The sequence below is a fragment of the Nannobrachium achirus genome (genome assembly GCF_963921795.1).
Source record: "Nannobrachium achirus genome assembly, chromosome: 8".
Taxonomy (NCBI): domain Eukaryota; kingdom Metazoa; phylum Chordata; class Actinopteri; order Myctophiformes; family Myctophidae; genus Nannobrachium; species Nannobrachium achirus.
The window spans coordinates 5,282,341-5,299,599 of record NC_137817.1 but is presented as its reverse complement, the minus strand read 5'-3'; the positions used below and the strand labels follow the sequence as shown (position 1 = coordinate 5,299,599).

The 17,259-nt window shown below is 41.3% G+C and overlaps 1 protein-coding gene across 3 annotated transcripts in view; it reads right to left on the bottom strand.

Moving 5' to 3' along the window:
* LOC308290342 (myelin-associated neurite-outgrowth inhibitor-like) overlaps positions 1-17,259 on the bottom strand; it is a 73,374-nt gene that overhangs the window by 19,994 nt on the left and 36,121 nt on the right. For all 3 annotated transcript variants that reach the window (XM_080732138.1, XM_080732139.1, XM_080732140.1), the window contains one exon: positions 13,984-14,064. In XM_080732138.1, coding sequence (XP_080588264.1) covers positions 13,984-14,064 — 81 coding nt within the window. The remainder of the gene's footprint in view (positions 1-13,983; positions 14,065-17,259) is intronic.

The following is a 17,259-nucleotide window of genomic DNA, read 5'->3' as shown; positions in this document are numbered from 1 at the left end:
AAAACTAGACTAAAACGTTAGGGAGGGACTAGAGGAGAATTTTATTTTATGTTTGGCTCGCTCTCAGGTGTTGCATGCTGAAAATAGTAGATCTACAAGCTCACAGCGCGTCGCAGCGCGACGCGTTGTGAGCTTGTAGATCTGCTATTGTGTGCTGATCTGCTTCAGCACACAACAAAGTGTAAAATCATTCATTACGATGCCATCAAGGCCTGACAAAATACACTTCAGTTGACTAAATCAACTGTAGATTTAGTCGCCTAAAACCTTATGACATTTAGTCGACTAAAATGAGACTAAAACGAATACTTTTCAGGTGACTAAATTATGACTAAAACTAAAAGACATTTTATTCAAAAGACCAGGACTAAAACTAAATCAAAATGTGCTGTCAAAAACAACACTGGTTCCCAGGCAGATAGCAGAAGTGCAGACAGTAGTGATGCGCGGGCCGACCCAGTGCCCCCACCCGCCCGCCAACCCGCCCGCAAGCGGGTGGGTGGGTCAAGGTTTCAGACCTTTTCCAGGCGGGCGGCGGGCGGGCGGGTTTATCACCACTCTCACGTGCAAAACATAAATAAGAATAATCACCTGTTCTTATTTGCCTTTTATTCTTAATAAGAGTAGGCCTATAAGAATAAGAATACAACTTTTGAATAAGAGCACGAGCGAGCAAGTTTTAAAATGCGCCAGAGAGGAGCGAGGTTTCTCCTCCGCTCCTTGGTGCGAAGACCGTCCCAATTCCGCTCCTGTTGGGGCCGCGAACCACATCTTGCCAACATTTGACACAACGTGAGCACAGCAGAGAAGAATATGCACAAACAATTCAGCACGTGTCGCTGATCAGAATTTCACTCTCTGTCTCTGTCATCCACACAAGTCCGTTTATAGCTAAATACTTGTGTCGGTTAAGTTATATAACCAGCCAGTCAACGGATACGATTTGAAACACAACTTTTGCAAGTGAGGCGGATTTTTTGACTGAATGAACCAACCACGCTTACCTCGAGTCGTCCCATCTCTCCAATCTGGTGATTAACCAATATCCAAAAGGATTTAATATTGTCCGTCTTTTGCTGTCTGTTTAAAGTGCGAGGCGCTGTATAGGTCTACATATGACACATAAAACCGCCATTCTTACCCCGACGATCACGATGCCCGGTGATTTAGAGAGAATGAACGTTACCGTCTTTGAATGAATGTCTTTTAGGCTAAACCCCAATTTGAACAACACGTTTGTTTAGGCTATTTAGCCCATGACAATATTGTGCTACTGTAAACCTTTCTGTAAATCGACCTTGGGTACTTAGAAGAGCCGTATATAAAGATGAGCTATTGTGGAGATGATATACCATCTTTTTTTTAAATGCGGGTTGCGGGGCGGGCGGATTCGTTCATTTTATATTGTTCTGCGGCGCGGGCGCGGGCGGGTTACGTTCCGTGCGGGCTGTGGGTCGTGCGGGTTATGAAAAAAAGCTGACCCGCGCATCACTAGCAGACAGTCTGTTTGTGGTGAACTGATGTGGTAAAACCTCCATGTGGCGAAGAGTCCGTTTATTAGTAATATTCTAGGGTTGTCACAATCATGTTTCCTTTGCTCCTGACCAGAGTTACAATATCAGCCATGCAGTGGCTCAGGGGTAGAGAAACCGTCTTTAGAACACGGAGGCTTCCCCAAAGGGTTCCTAGTTTGTTCCTGGGCTCCCCCAGAGTTAGTGTGGAAGAGCCCTTGAGCAAGACTCCTGAACCCCTAGTTGCTCCTGGTGAGCAGGTTGGTGCCTTGCATGGTTTCCTCCGCCATCGCTGTATGAATGTGTGTGTGAATGGGTGAATGTGATGCACAATCTATGTAAAGCGCCTTGGATAAAGGCGCTTTATAAATGCATCATTTACCATTTACTGTGAATTTATCCATCTGCTATTTTCCCTATTTTCTGAAAAGCCATTTTGCTATAGGGGGTCTTTGGCAGAGGCCCTATAGCAATAGAACAATGATAACATACTGTAATTACAAATGAAATGATGAATGCTCATCACAAGTAAATCCAAACCTCCACAGACATCTTGCAAACGCAGAAATAAGAAATTAGAATAAATTAACAAGCAGGGAATTAAACGTTCTGGTCTCTACTACCACAGTGTCAGCAGCAGCATATGGTGCCCCATTTATTTATTTCTATAATGTTTGCATTTCCACCAAATGCCAGAAGTGGAGTCTTTCAAATGCAAAACATTTTGGCGAGTGGTTTTGACCGAGTGTGTGCTACTGCCAGCCAGGCTGTGCCTCAAAATTATTCTCCTCTCTTTAAATGCTTTAACTTTTGAAACATAGCAGATCTACAAGCTCACACGAGTGCCGTGCTGTGAGCTTGTAGATTTGTTATTTTTGAAAAATCATGATTTTTTTTAATATATATCTTTTTAAAAGCGAACATTTGTAACTCAAATACGGTACTTTGCTTCTGGGTGGGCCCTGGAACAACATATTTTGAGATGGGGGTCCCTGGTCAAATAAATGTCATTTTGGGGGTCCTTGACATGAAAAAGTTTGAGAACCACTGATTTAGAAGGATTTAAAAGACGTTTATAGAACGGAGTCAAAAATATTCAAAGACTTGCACAAATGTTATTCAGATCTACAAGCTCGCAGTGAGCTGGGGGTCCCCAGTTCAAATATGATTATTTGGGGGGTCACAGCCTGAAAAGGTTGAGAACCCGGGAACCAAACTTGTGAAAACAGCAGATCTACAAGCTCTCAGCGCATCACTTCGCGCAGTTCGCAGCACGTTGCAAGCTTGTAGATCTGCCATTTTTTACAAATTTATGGAATTTCTTTGATTTTTCTTTGATTTCTTCATGACAGAAAAAATCATTGCATTGTCTTTTAATTCATGAAATATTTTGCTTTTTTTGGATTTAGTTTTTTATACATTTTGAATTTATAATAATTAAAAACAAAAAGATTATTAATAAAATCCACGACCCACCAATGGGTCCCAACCCGAGCCACTGTTTGGGGCGGTATATAGAAGGTTTAAATCCAGTCTGTTGTCCTTGCATACATTATCTACCACACCTAATTATTTATATATGTGTTACATGATTGTCAAAGGGGCTTCTGTGCTGGCTCCTTGCAGCGGAGGAATGTAAACATGTCTCACTGTTTGAATGTCACAGCATGTGACGCAGTAGGCAGGCAGGCCCCTTGCATTTCAGCTTGATCAGCATGAACAGATAGATGGCGACGTTACAGTTTATCCCTTTCTAATCTACCGACAAAGTAATGGATCAGAGCCTTGAAGTATCCATTTGAGTTAACGTGTGTAATGTATAAGATATAATATTGTCACCTTCGTGGAACAAACCTCGCAATGTCGCACAAGAACTGGTGAAAATAGCAGATCTACAAGCACACAACGCCTCGTGGTGCGAGGCGTTGTGTGCTTGTAGATCAGCTATTTTCACTAGTTTAAATCATTTTTCAAAACGAATAGGTTTTGGACAACGATATAACAATATAAATTCAGCACAAAAAGAAAGGAAACTTGACTCCGGTCCATTATATCTCCCCTCTAATAATACCAATTTGTATTGTGTTTTATATCATTTTTATCGTTGATTCGTCACCACGAGGTACAGTTTGTAAGCATCGGGCATTCGTGGAATGAGCACCACAGCCAAACGTGTGGGTAGCGCCGCCAAAAGATTTGCCAACATTCGGTCCATTATATCCCCCCTTTAATTATGCCAAATGGTATTGTGTTTGAGATCATTGTTATCGTTGATTTGTCACCTTTACAACGAGGTACAGCTTGTAAGGATCTGGCATGCGTGGAAAGGTAACCACAGCCAAACGTGTGGGTAGCACCCCTCCAAAAATGGTCAAAATGGCCTGGCAGGCCTGCAATTCTGTTCTTTTGGTGTTCACCTTTGTTGCTTGGAGCATTGAATGATTGCACTCTCCCACAGTAATAAGGAAAAGAAAAAACAACACATATTGGCCATTTTTACACTTTGTTAATGTTAAGCTCAGTGTCAGGTAAGCCCAAAACGAGAGTAAATGCCAGCAGAACAGTATATTGCAAGCCATTTTGGCAAAATGTTGGTCGGCGCTACCCACACGTTTGGCTGTGTAGCTCATGCCTCGAATGCCCGATGCTTACAAGCTGTACCTCGTTGTAAAGGTGACGAATCAACAATAAAAAATGATATAAAACACAATACAACTTGGTATTATTAAAGGGGAGATATAATGGACCGAAGTCAAGTTTCCTTTCTTTTTGTGCTGAGTTTCATATGTATGGTGTTTGTAAGCTGAGCTGTGATCCCTCAGCCCTGCAGTACCGGGGATTGACCAGCTGGAGGCGCCTGAAGGTCAAACATTCACACGCCCGCTAGCTAGGGTGCTTATGAAAGCGCTTTCTCTCCCAAGGACAAGAGAACAAAGACCCGCTAGAGCCGCACTCGCTCTCTCTGTGTGTGTGTGTGTGTGTGTGTGTGTGTGTGTGTGTGTGTGTGTGTGTGTGTGTGTGTGTGTGTGTGTGTGTGTGTGTGTGTGTGTGTGCATGCATTCTCTCACACAGAATTCCGTGCTCCAACATGCGTGCAGGGCATTAGAGGACAAAGGGGTGACAATTAGACAAAGCCGTCCTGAGAGAAAATGGGTTCCTCTATTTAACGGTTTTTGTGAGGTGCTGCAGTGACCCTGGCCAACGTGGTATATTCTAATCACAATCACAATCGTCTTCCTCGGAGACTCAGTCACTACTGGCCTCGGCTACGACATTACATTACCACTCAACTGTGCATTAAATCATTCAGAACGGGTACGCATTATTGTGCATTACTTTATGGTTTAGCTATTAATAAATAGCAGATATACAAGCTCACAGCGCGTCACTGAGTGCCGCGCTTCGAGCTTGTAGATCTGCTATTTTTTTAAATCGTGAAAATTTGTGCGGAGTCTGAATATTTCAAATTCTTCTATGGTTTTTTGAAAAACCTATGTTTCTATGTCAGTGGTGCTCAAACTTTTTTGTGAAGGACCCCCCACAGCGTGGCACCGAGTGCCGCACTGCAAGCTTTTTTTTTTTATCTTGAAAATGCGTGCAATTCTTTGAATATTTTCACCCGATTCTATAAGTGTCTTCTGAAGTTTTTTTAAAAAAGATATATGTCGGCGGTGCTCAAACCTTTTCATGTGAAGGACCCCCAAAATGATACGTATTTGCCCGCTGACCCCCTTCTCAAAATATTTTTATCAGGGACCCCCCAGAAACAAATATTTGAGTTACAAATGTTCGCTTAATATATATATCTTCAAAGGTTTGCACAAATCTCCATGATTTTCAAAAATAGCAGATCTACAAGCTCGCAGCGCGGCACTCGGTGCCGCGCTGTGAGCTTGTATATCTGCTATTTTTCAATAGTTAAAGCATTCAATAATTCTAGGCCTAAATGGCTTAAGTACTTGCTATATGTGTGGCGGCAGCATGTCAGCAGAATATTCCATCTAGTGGCTCCAATTATACACAATGTTCTCACTCAATTAACAGTTAAAAGATTTTCTCCCTCAATTGACAGTTAAAATTAAGTAACATAGCAACCAGGACGAGAAATTGACTCCAAACATGCAAGATACCATATGTTGTTATGGGGCTACAGCACTAGTCTATTTATAGCAGCCATCTAAGGTCATGAATTCATGAATATGCTAAGCTATTTTGGCGACATGGATTAAATAATAAAATATCCCGGCTGAAACATTTTGTTAGGCCGAGACCTAATCTGATTCTGTGATTTGTGACACTATTTCCTACACCAGGGGTCTTTTCAGGCCAAGGACCCCTTAGCTGAGAGAGAGATGAAGCAGGGACCCCCTCTACATATTGTATGAAGTTGTGATGCAGATTTTCATCGATTTCATATAGATTCATAGACTTGTTTGACAGCGCTGTCATCAGTCAATGTTGGGTTCACAATGTTTACATTATTACACAATGCTGTACCCCCTTCCAACTGTATTATGTTCCCCATTTTCAACTGTTTTTATTGTGGGCTCGCCTGTAAGGCGAGCACACTTTAGATATTGTCATTATTTCTATACTATACTATACTATACTATACTAGTCATATCAAGTTCTCCTCAAAACTTCGGTTCCTTTCTACTCCTACATACTTAGACAGAAAATGAAAATAAAAACATCAATGTGTTCAGCTTACTGTGGCAACGTGTGCTATTATTTTTTACAGCAATCGGCCAAATGGTGGCGCTGTAGGAAGCCTTCGAAAGTGCGAACTTTGAACAGGTAGAGCTCATGCTCTGTTATACGTACAGTCATGAAACCTGTATACACGTATGCGTCTCCTCATGCCAAACAACTTTTACGCTCTGACTTTTGACCTCTGACCTTTAGATCCCCCAGAATTTTGAATTATATGAAAAACAGTAAAAATCTATCTCCTCCTGGGATTTTTGCGTTACGCGCACAAAACTTTTTTCAGATGAACTTTGGACCAATACGGTCAAATTGATCAACCAGATTTTTTTTAAAGTGAAACATTATTTTTTAATAATTCACAGTATATTGCAGTTTTATGCAAATTATTCTTTTGCCTCTAAATCATACATGCAAAGTTACACGTTCATGGCATTTGGCAAAGATGTAGAGGGTTAGTCAAAATATCACTGAAACCAATCTTATTCCAATTGGCCAAAGGGGGGCGCTATACAAAGCGTTTGAAAATTCAAACTTCAAACGGCCATAAGTCATGACTCGTTTCGTTTGAAGACATGCAACTTGCTTACACGCGTGCTTTGACTCAAGCGGAAGACATCTGTGTCGTTGTTAAGTAAGCTCCGCCCTTCGATTTTCCGCCATTTAGAGCAGTTTGTAAAACGCGTAAACCCGCTTTTATTCTGGAATTTTCGCGTCACGTGCACAAAACTTTTTTTACGTGAACTTTGGACCAATATCTAAAGATCTGTCGGATCGGATTTCTTTAAAATTGAAACATGCTTTTTTAAATAATTCAATGAATATTGCAGTTTTATGCAAATTATTCTTCTGCCTCTAAATCATACATGCAAAGTAACATGTTCATGGCATTTGGCAAAGATGTAGAGTGTTAGTCCAAATATCACTAAAACCAATCTTACCCCAATTGGCCAAAGGTGGGCGCTATATCATTTTGAGCAGTTTGTGAAACGCTTAAACCCGTTTTTATTCTAGGATTTCTTCTAAGGACCTTTATCTAACATGCCTATGAAGTGCACACAAAAAAAAAATAATAATAATAATAAATATAGCTGCAAGCAGCGATAAAGTGGCCAAAAACACCTCTAATCATGAACACAGCCTGCGATGTGCGAGAAATCTTGCAAGCACATTCCCACTAGGTCAAGGAACAGATGCCACCCTTCTCACATTGGCCTGTTATAGCGCCACCAGCGGGTCAACTTTTGCATAACACATTTTTGGAACAAAATGCCTCAAATCATGCATGCAGCATCCGATTGCGTCAGTAACGTCAAAGAGAGCACTGCTTGCGATCTTGACATATAGCCATTGTTTTCTGGCTTGAAGCGAGCCCACAACTGTTTCGAAGGAACAATATTTTCTAGTTGTATTTGTGACACAGCTTTGGCAATGTAAACGTATGTTTTCTCATGCCAATAAAGCTCCTTTGAATTGAATTGGATTCATGTTAATGTGTATTTTCAGACATTTAACCACTTAAATCATTGATATTTTGTAAACTTGACCTTTCACTAGCACTTGGTCTGCTCTTTTTTTACCTCTACACCGAACCTATTTGCTGAAAATAGCAGATCTACAAGCTCTATTTAGATCTGATATTTTTGGCTAAAGTTCCGCCTCACAATAAGTATGCGAGGGTTGAAGTTGTTCATTTAAAAGAATGATCCTATGACACAGATCTTTGGCGGGCCCCCCTGTAGTAACTCTGAGGACCCCCTGGGGGTCCCGGACCCCATGTTGAAGACCCCTGCTCTATTTCCTAAACAATAAGCACCATACAGTATGTAAGATTTAGGGGTGTGAAATAAAATGGAAAATCGACTCAATTATCGACTCATGCTCACCGCGACTCAAAAAAGATGAGTAAAAAAATCTGATCGTGTGCACGCGTCATAGCAGTGCGCGCTGACTGGATGAGTTTACCTCCTGCCTTGTACATGCTTGAAACGAAAGCTCGCTTGTTATGGCAGCGTCGCCGTGGTGTGCGATGGTGGTCAGAGTGGAGAGAGCGGGGGGTAGGGAGAGCGAGGCAGACCAAGCCTCCATGTGTGATGATACACTAGCCTGGGGTGCCAGCCTGAGCCTGCTCGCTAGCTACTTTCCATGGACTTTGTCACTCCGCTTCTAGTCTCTCAAAAACAGACTCCATGCTAACACAAGGAAGAGCAATCATTTATTATCATTATTAGGGCTTTGATGGGTGGCTAAACATGATGGGTACAGCTGCATAAGTTGTGTTTCTTAAAGTAATGCGCCGTTGTGCTCATCTGCTGCTTAGCGCAAAAAGAAAAAAGTTAAAAAAATCGACGCTTCGATCTTCGGCCCGTCGATTCGCAAATAATGAGTCGATTAACATCCCTGGTAAGATTATAAGGTTTACCCATTATCATCCTAAACCCACAGTATCTTCTTGCTGTTCCACATACAGCCGAACCGACTGAAGAAATCTCAGATTGAGGCTTTAGCCTTTGCTCCTATGAAATATCCGAGAACGTTTTTGTTTCTGGACACTTTTTTTCTATTGCTAGTCTGACCGATTGATTCATACTCCATAGAAGACATACTGGCTGCTATGGAATCCAGAATGACTGAATCAAATCGTTGGTGACAGAGAACTTCAACAACATATCAGGATGGGACATATCGGGCACACCTCCAGGGGGTAACCAATGGGGGGGAATAAACACACACACACACGCACATTCTTGTTTTTGCTACATACTGAGGACCTCCATTGACTTACATTGATTTTTCTTCCATTCCTGTGGCCTTACCCTAACCACTAACCCTAACCCTAAACCTAACCCTTTACACAACCCTAAATTTAGTGAGGACTGCAAAAATGTCCTCACTTTCCAAAAATGTCCTCACACTGTTGGTCAAAACCTATTTCTGGAGCTCAGTATGTAGCAAGAACAATAACACACACACACACACACACACACACACACACACACACACACACACACACACACACACACACACACACACACACACACACACACACACACACACACACACACACACACACACACACACACACACACACACACACACACACACACACACACAATGTTTAACCGAGCCCAGGTTCGAGGGGTGAGACTACTCTTTCTGTGGGGTTGGGAAGAGTTGAAGCTCTTCCTGTACTAAACCAACAGCTACTGTACATGCACACGCACACTGAGGCTGGGGAGAACGGCGACAACTGGCCTCCCCATCTGCTGTGGGGACGAGACACTGAGCTCCAACTGTGTGTGTGTGTGTGTGTGTGTGTGTGTGTGTGTGCGCGCGCGCGCGCGCGCGTGCGTGCGTGCGTGCGTGCGTGTGTGTGTGTGTGTGTGCGCAGGGGTGTCGCACCAAATTCTGGGCCCTGGGTACCAGGATTCACGCACATTTTGTGCTTTAAACTATTGAAAAATAGCAGATCTACAAGCTCGCAGCACGGCATCGAGTGCCGTGCTGCGAGCTTGTAGATCTGCTATTTTTGAAAAATCGTGAAAATGTCTGAATATTTCGAATCCTAAGGTGTTTTGTTTTTTTGGAGCTGTGTGAAACACAGGCTCCCTATACGTGGCCGTGTGGGTCTGTGTGTGTGTGTGTCTGTGTGTGTGTCTGTCTGTCTGTGTGTATGTAGCCTGAACTTCCTAAACTTCGGCACGCCACTAGTCCCACAGTTTTGCCACCACACACTCGCGCCATATGTCAAATCGACCGGCTTACTCAGGAATCGTGGGCTATTACTTTTCTAAGAGAAAGGTTCTCCCCATTGACTTATAATGGGAATTGCAAAAACTCACATTCAATTATTTGTCTCTCGCAAACCATAGGGGCTAGAGTTTCAAGACTTGGAGAGGAGGTTCATAATGCTTTCAAGGATTAAATAAAAAATAATTGTGTCATTTGGCCGCATGGTGGCGCCATAACACCCCACTTTACGTTTTGGCCTGTAACTCTTGAACCGTAGGTCGGAAAATTAAAAATATTTTTTCCCTGGATTCCTTGGGTCATGACGCATCTCCCCATATAGGCCACGCCCATTTGCGCCATGATAGATTTTCCGCCATCTTGAATTTTCTCCAAAACACACTTTTTGCTCCTTTTCCTACATATTTTCTTCAAATGTCACAAAAATCGGTACACATGATCCACACACACACACACACACACACACACACACACACACACACACACACACACACACACACACACACACACACACACACACACACACACACACACACACACACACACACACACACACACACACACACACACACACACACACACACACAGCTCCACTTCACACGGGTGTGATTTTTTAAACTATGTTTCTATGTCAGTGGTGCTCAAATATTTTCATGTGAAGGACCCCCAAAATGATACGTATTTGGCCACGTACCCCCCATCTAAAAGTATTTTGTTCCAGGGACCCCCCCAGAAACAACATTTGAGTTACAAATGTTCGGTTAAAAAGTACATAATTATATTCAAAGATTTGCACACATTTTCACAACTTTTAAAAATGTGCAGATCTACAAGCTCGCCGCGCTGTGAGCTTGTATATCTTCTTCATAAAATAATTAAGGCCCCTCCACCTTGAGCCCTAGTAACTCAGTCCCACTTTTAGTTTTGCTCAAACTGTGCGTCACAGCACATCGCAAGTAGGGATGGGACGATAATCGTGATAAAAAACACTTGCGATAATCGTATCGTGGAGATTTACCGTAATTTATTGTGATATCGTCCTCCGTCATGCACTGGGGATCAATTCACCTTTTATTTGCAGAGCTGCATATCCGGTACTTATAATATACGTACTTGATACAGTCTTTTTTTTTCACTCTATCAAATGTCTTTGACTCGGGTGCCCGCTGGCCTACTGGTCCAGGTGCAAACCACGTAGGCATTGCCACATGGCATGGATGCCTGGCGGCGTTGCCGGTTTGATTCCCGATCCGGACGACCTTTGTGTCACTCCCCATCTCTCCCCCCATTTCCTGTCAGTGTACTGTCCTATCAATAAAGGCAAAAAGCCCAAAAACAAATCTGAAAAAAAAAAACAACTCAGACTCACAATGCGTTGCGACGCTTCTAGATCGGCTATTTCTTGGCAAATGTTCCGCCCCAGGATAATGGGGGATAATTTTGATTATCGCGATAATATCGTAAATTGCGATATCTTTTCTCACAATAATCGTGACATGACATGTCCCATCCCTAATCGCAAGGCACTGGAAGATTGAAATTGGGACAACATTTTTCTTTGAGAAATTGGGTGTGAAAGAGAGAGAGAGAGAGAGAGGGAGAGTATTCCATATTTTCAACAACACAAAGTCAGGTGGTGTGTGAAGCTAAGTGGGAGTAAGTACACACTATTCTTCATTTGCGGTTCGGTACGATACAGTTGCGTCACGATTCAGTCCATTAAATGGGAAATGTATTAACCGGGAAATGTACTAAAACTACTGCTATATCTACATCTAACCCATATCCAGGTGTCTTCTTGGCAGCATATACAAGAAAAACAGCACCTTATCAAAAATGTATTGCAGTATTGTAGTTGTTATTAATACTCTAAACTACACTTTAACCCATTTAGAACGGGTACACATTATTGTGTATCATTGTGTTATGCTTTAACTATTAAAAAATAGCAGATATACAAGCTCACAGCGCGGCACCAAGTGCCGCGCTGTGAGCTAAGTTGTATATCTGCTATTTTTGAAAAATAGTGAAAATTAGAATTTTGACCCAATTCTATAAGTGTCTTTTGAATCCTTTTTTTGAAAAACCTATGTTTCTATGTCAGCAATCTGGCCAGCCACCGTCAAAGAAAAGGTCCTTTTCACTTAAATGGAGCTCAGTTGGTCTGTTCTTGAGAGACTACTATGTCAGTGGTTCTCAAACCTTTTCATGAGAAGGACCCCCCAATTGATATGTATTTGGCCACGGACCCCCATCTCAAAATATTTCGTTCCAGGGACCACCCAGAAGCAACATTTTAGTTACAAACGTTTGCTTTGAAAATACATATATTCAAAGATTTGTACACATTTTCACGATTTTTTCAAAAACAGCAGATCTACAAGCTTGTAGATCTGCTATTTTTCACTGGTTAAAACATTCAATAATTCTAGGCCTAAATGGGTACTGTAGTTGTTATACTCTACAGACACTTTAAACACCACCAGCCAATGCTCCCTGCGTGTGCACGCGAGAGCTTTGATTTGTAGGGAGGATGAGAGTACGTCAACCGGCATATTAGATCAAATGATCCTGAAAGCATCTCGCTAATTAAAATCTCCAACGTAGAACCATCATAAATCACTCCCTCCATTCCTCCATTAAAGATAACACTGATAAGTAGACCATGTGGGTGTGGCAGGCTGGTGTAGTTGTACCAGTACACCAAGGACTGCCTCTCTCATAGAGTGCATTTGTGACTGAACAACAAAGATGTTGATAAAACTTGAAAATATAAGCTGATCTAAAAGCTAATCCCACCAATTAAAACCATGTTTATTCTGTAAAACTGGGGGAGGTCCCCCACTATAGGGGTCAAGACAACCACACCTGTGCTCTACACTCCAGTGGTTCTCATCTAGGCCCAAAGTGATTAGGCCCAATCAGATTGGGCCTAGATGATTAGGCCCAATCAGAGAGGTGTGGTGAGAATACGAGGCGCATCCGCGTGTCTCCAACCCTCTCAGCCGTTATAAAACACAGGTAACCACATGCCTCGCGTGGCTTATTGCTTTTCTAAAACGGTTACAATATGGCAACATGAAAAATCATAGACATGTACCAATTAAAACTGTTCTATTTCACTAATAATTCACTACAAGGTCTGCAAGAACGTAGTTCCCAGCTTTTTTACCAACAACAAAGGTGCAGATAATTGGTGCAGTGTGGAAAGAAATAACACACCTGGGTTTGATATAAACTGATTCAAGGTGTGGATTATAGTCTCATATACCACAGCAATTAAAGGGAAACCAGCCAATCAGAATCAAGGAATGGAACTAGCCGTTTTAGAAGTAACCAACAAACTACAGTATTAAAAAATGTGCAAACATATGTCAAATATTACCCAAGAAGGGTTAGCTCTCAACGCCTCGCATTGCGTCAATGCCTCGCATGGCATCAAATCCAGTGCAGCGTAGAGCTTGTGTGTGTGTGTGTGTGTGTGTGTGTGTTGTGTGTGTGTGTAGGGCTGTCACAATTATTACATAATCGTCTAATCGTGATTTTTTTTTTACATAATCGTGATTATTTTTCATAATCGTCATAATCGTTTCCATGTTGAAAAAAGTTCATATATTTTTTTAAAGTAAAAGAATAGTGGAAATAGCAGATCCACAAGCTCACAACGTGTTGCATCGCAACGCGTTGTGAGCTTGTAGATCGGCTGTTTCCACTATCAATGTTAAGTTAACATTGTTTTTAAGTAGTAAGTTGTCAAATATGTCAGTAATTTATTTGTGTGTTTAGGTTATGTGTCATATCTACCATGTACAACTTCAAAGCCTAAAAGCCAAACAGAAATGTAATTAGCAACGTCAAAAACACAATTAAATCGTTAATCGCCAATTATTTGAGTGACAATTAATCGTCATGTAAAATGTCATATCGTGACAGCCCTATGTGTGTGTGTGTGTGTGTGTGTGTGTGTGTGTGTGTGTGTGTGTGTGTGTGTGTGTGTTCTTGGAATAAGGTTTACCTGGTGGATACCCAGGACTCCCCGTCTGATAGAGGTTGGGTGTGTAGGTGGGTGCGGTTGTGGGATAACCTCCAGGATAGCCTGAAGTAAACACAGAGAAGATGAAACACATACTGAAGTTAGGACAAAATATAAAGAGACAACTTCAGATATTAACATACAAACACGCCCTGATGGCGAGTGGCGACCATTAGAGGTGTAACGATTCAATTCGATTACGATTCAGAGGGCTACGATTCGATTAAATTGCGATTATCGATTATCACGACTCATCACGATTCCAATACATGATTTATTTCACACGATTTTTGAAATTTGTGAATCGATTCCAATCGATTCGAATCGCAATTAATTGGTGAATCGATTATTTTTTCCACCCCTAGCGACCATCAGGTTAGAGATTTCTTTGGCCAGCGACCATGGCGTTTTTGAGGCGATGCACAGCGGTAACGTGATCCACCTCTCGCTAGCACAGCGGTAACGTGTCTCGCTAATGGCGGATCACTATCCATGGAGCTCTCGAGAGGCGGCGCAGTGGCAATGCGTGTGAGAATGCGGAGGAGCAGCGAGCACAGCGCTCGCGTTATCGCCGTTGGAAACCGTTAAAACAATGAAAGTAAACGCTGGCAATAAACCGTTGGATTAATTTAAAAAAAGCTGGCACAAAAGTACAGTCCTTAAAGGAGTAGTTCACCCCCAAAATGACTTTTTTTCTATTGATTACTCATGCCATGGAGAGTAGAGTTCAATAATATTTTTTGTTTTTTGTCGCATTCCTAAGACAAAAATGTGATAACAATAAATTTACCACCATTCGTTCCGGATGGTGACCCGTTTCGAAACGGGTCACCATCCGGAATCAATGGGGGTAAATTTACTCAAATCAAAATTTTGTCTTAGGAATGTGACAAAAACCAAAAAATATTATTGAACTCTACTCTCCATGGCATGAGTAATCAATAGAAAAAAAGGCATTTTGGGGGTGAACTACTCCTTTAAAGAGATATTTAAAGTTTCAAAAACACTTTTGGTAATTTTATCGTCTAATCAGGCTTTTATGAACACCCTGAACAGTTTTTGATTTGCTTGATTCAATATTTAGATATTTGATGTAAATGTTACCAGGCCCTCCAGGCCCAGGGCCTCTCCCCACACACACCCATTGCAACTTCAAACTCCATTTTAACCATATGATAAGATTCATTAAAAACACCCATTATCTTTTCTGGTGACTCATATTACCCTCCTAATACGTGAGCAGGCCGTGTTTTTTCGATAACTTTTTTCATTTATTTGTAATAATTATTTGGGAAAATGAAAAAAATTAAATACAAGAAAAAAAAAAAAGTTGATAACTTCACAATCAAAGTGGGTGACAAGGTCATAACACGAAAAAACGAAATCTCTTACTTAGGATGTATCCTTGAAGCTAATCTTTCCAGTGAAAAGATGACTTCTAAAGTAATAAATAAAATCAACCAACGAACTCGTTTCCTACAGAGGATCGCCCCGATGGTCAATTCCAACACACTGAAGACCATAGCTGGTGCAATAATCCAGCCCCTCTTTGACTACGGAGTCCACGTATGGTATTGTGACGCCCCACAAGCCCTGAAAACTAAACTACAAACAGCCCAAAATAAACTAATTAGGGTCCTGCTTAGACTTCCCTATCAGACTCACCTCACCGCTACTCACCAGTTAAGAGTGGGGTGGCTCAGAGTAGTTGACAGAGTACAGCAACTTGCAATGGGCCTGGTGTACAAGATACACTACACCACTATGATACCCAAGTACCTGTCAAAATACTTTATAAACATTAAGGATGTCCATAATTACAACACCAGAGGCAGCGCCACAGATCACTTTCAACCCAGAGTCAAAACCAACAAAGGGTCAAACTCTTTTTTCTGCTATACCACCAAAATGTGGAAAGCCTTACCGAAGGCCACAAAGGAGTGTGGATCACTAGCATCCTTTAAAATTGCCCTGAAAAACCACTTACAGGCAGCAGCCGTTCGCAACTGGTAAAAAAGAATCTAGCCCAACCCTACCCTCCCCTGCCCCTTCTTTGTATATACTGTTTGTTTTGACTTACTGTCTTCTATTTTGTTTTTCTTTACATATCTACTGCATAGTACTGTGTTCTATTTGTCTGTCATTCAATGTTATATGAGATACTTCAATGGTTTCCAGTGGAAATAAGCTTAGTCTTTTCATGGATCTCCTTTTAGTAGACCTTGTACCAGTGAACTGTACCGTCATGAAACTGTACCTTTTCCTATGCAAACTTCTAATAAAGTCTTCAAAACAAATACAAATATGAGTCACCAGAAAAAAATAATGGGTGTTTTTAATGAATCTATCATGGTTAAAATGAAGTTTGAAGTTACAATGGGTGTGTATGTGGAGAACAGCCCATAAGGTGTTTCCCTGTTGAAAGTGGAATATCCCTTTAACCCTGCAAGCCCCGAATTAATTTCTACTGGCCAAAAAAAGAATTGAAAAAAATCAGATGGTGTTGTAGGAGTCCTAATCACAGGAAAATGTAATGTTAAAAAATTAATAATGTTTTTGTAAGGTTTTATAGCCATAAATCATAAATCATAAATTATGCTCTAATTTTCATTTTGGGGATATTTTTCACAATATTAACATATGCACGTGTTCTAGACATTCTAATGATCACGAAAAACAATATTACAGGCATTTTACTTATGTTTTAGTGAGGAATAGCTTCAGTTAAAAAGTGAGATGTTGTTCGTCCAGACACTGGAATATCAACTTCTCTGGGAGGTGTGAATGTCAGTCTCTGTGGGGGGGGTGTTTATATGCAAATATCGTGGCCAATGGCATTGTAATACTAAACAATAGGATTTAATGGTGATGTTAATGTGAAAAAAGAACAGGAAAACTAATTATAACATTTTTTAAAAAATGATTTAAAAAACGTTGCCAAAAAGCAACGCTGGGCCTTGCAGGGTTAAGTAAATGTAGGCTACAAGTTACTTTACACTACTGTTTGCACCGCAGGTAATTGCGGTGATGCCCTCTACAGCGTGTCTCTCAGGATATCAGTCTATACGGAGCTTGGGTGAAGGTACAAGGGTGGACTTCTTTGCTGTGAGCATGTATAGACTGAGCGCTCCTCTGTAGAGAGCAGGGTTGTTTTTGACAGCACATTTTGATTTAGTTTTAGTCATAGTCTTTTGAATAAAATGTCATTTAGTTTTAGTCATAATTTGGTCATCTGAAAAGTTTTAGTTTTAGTCTAAT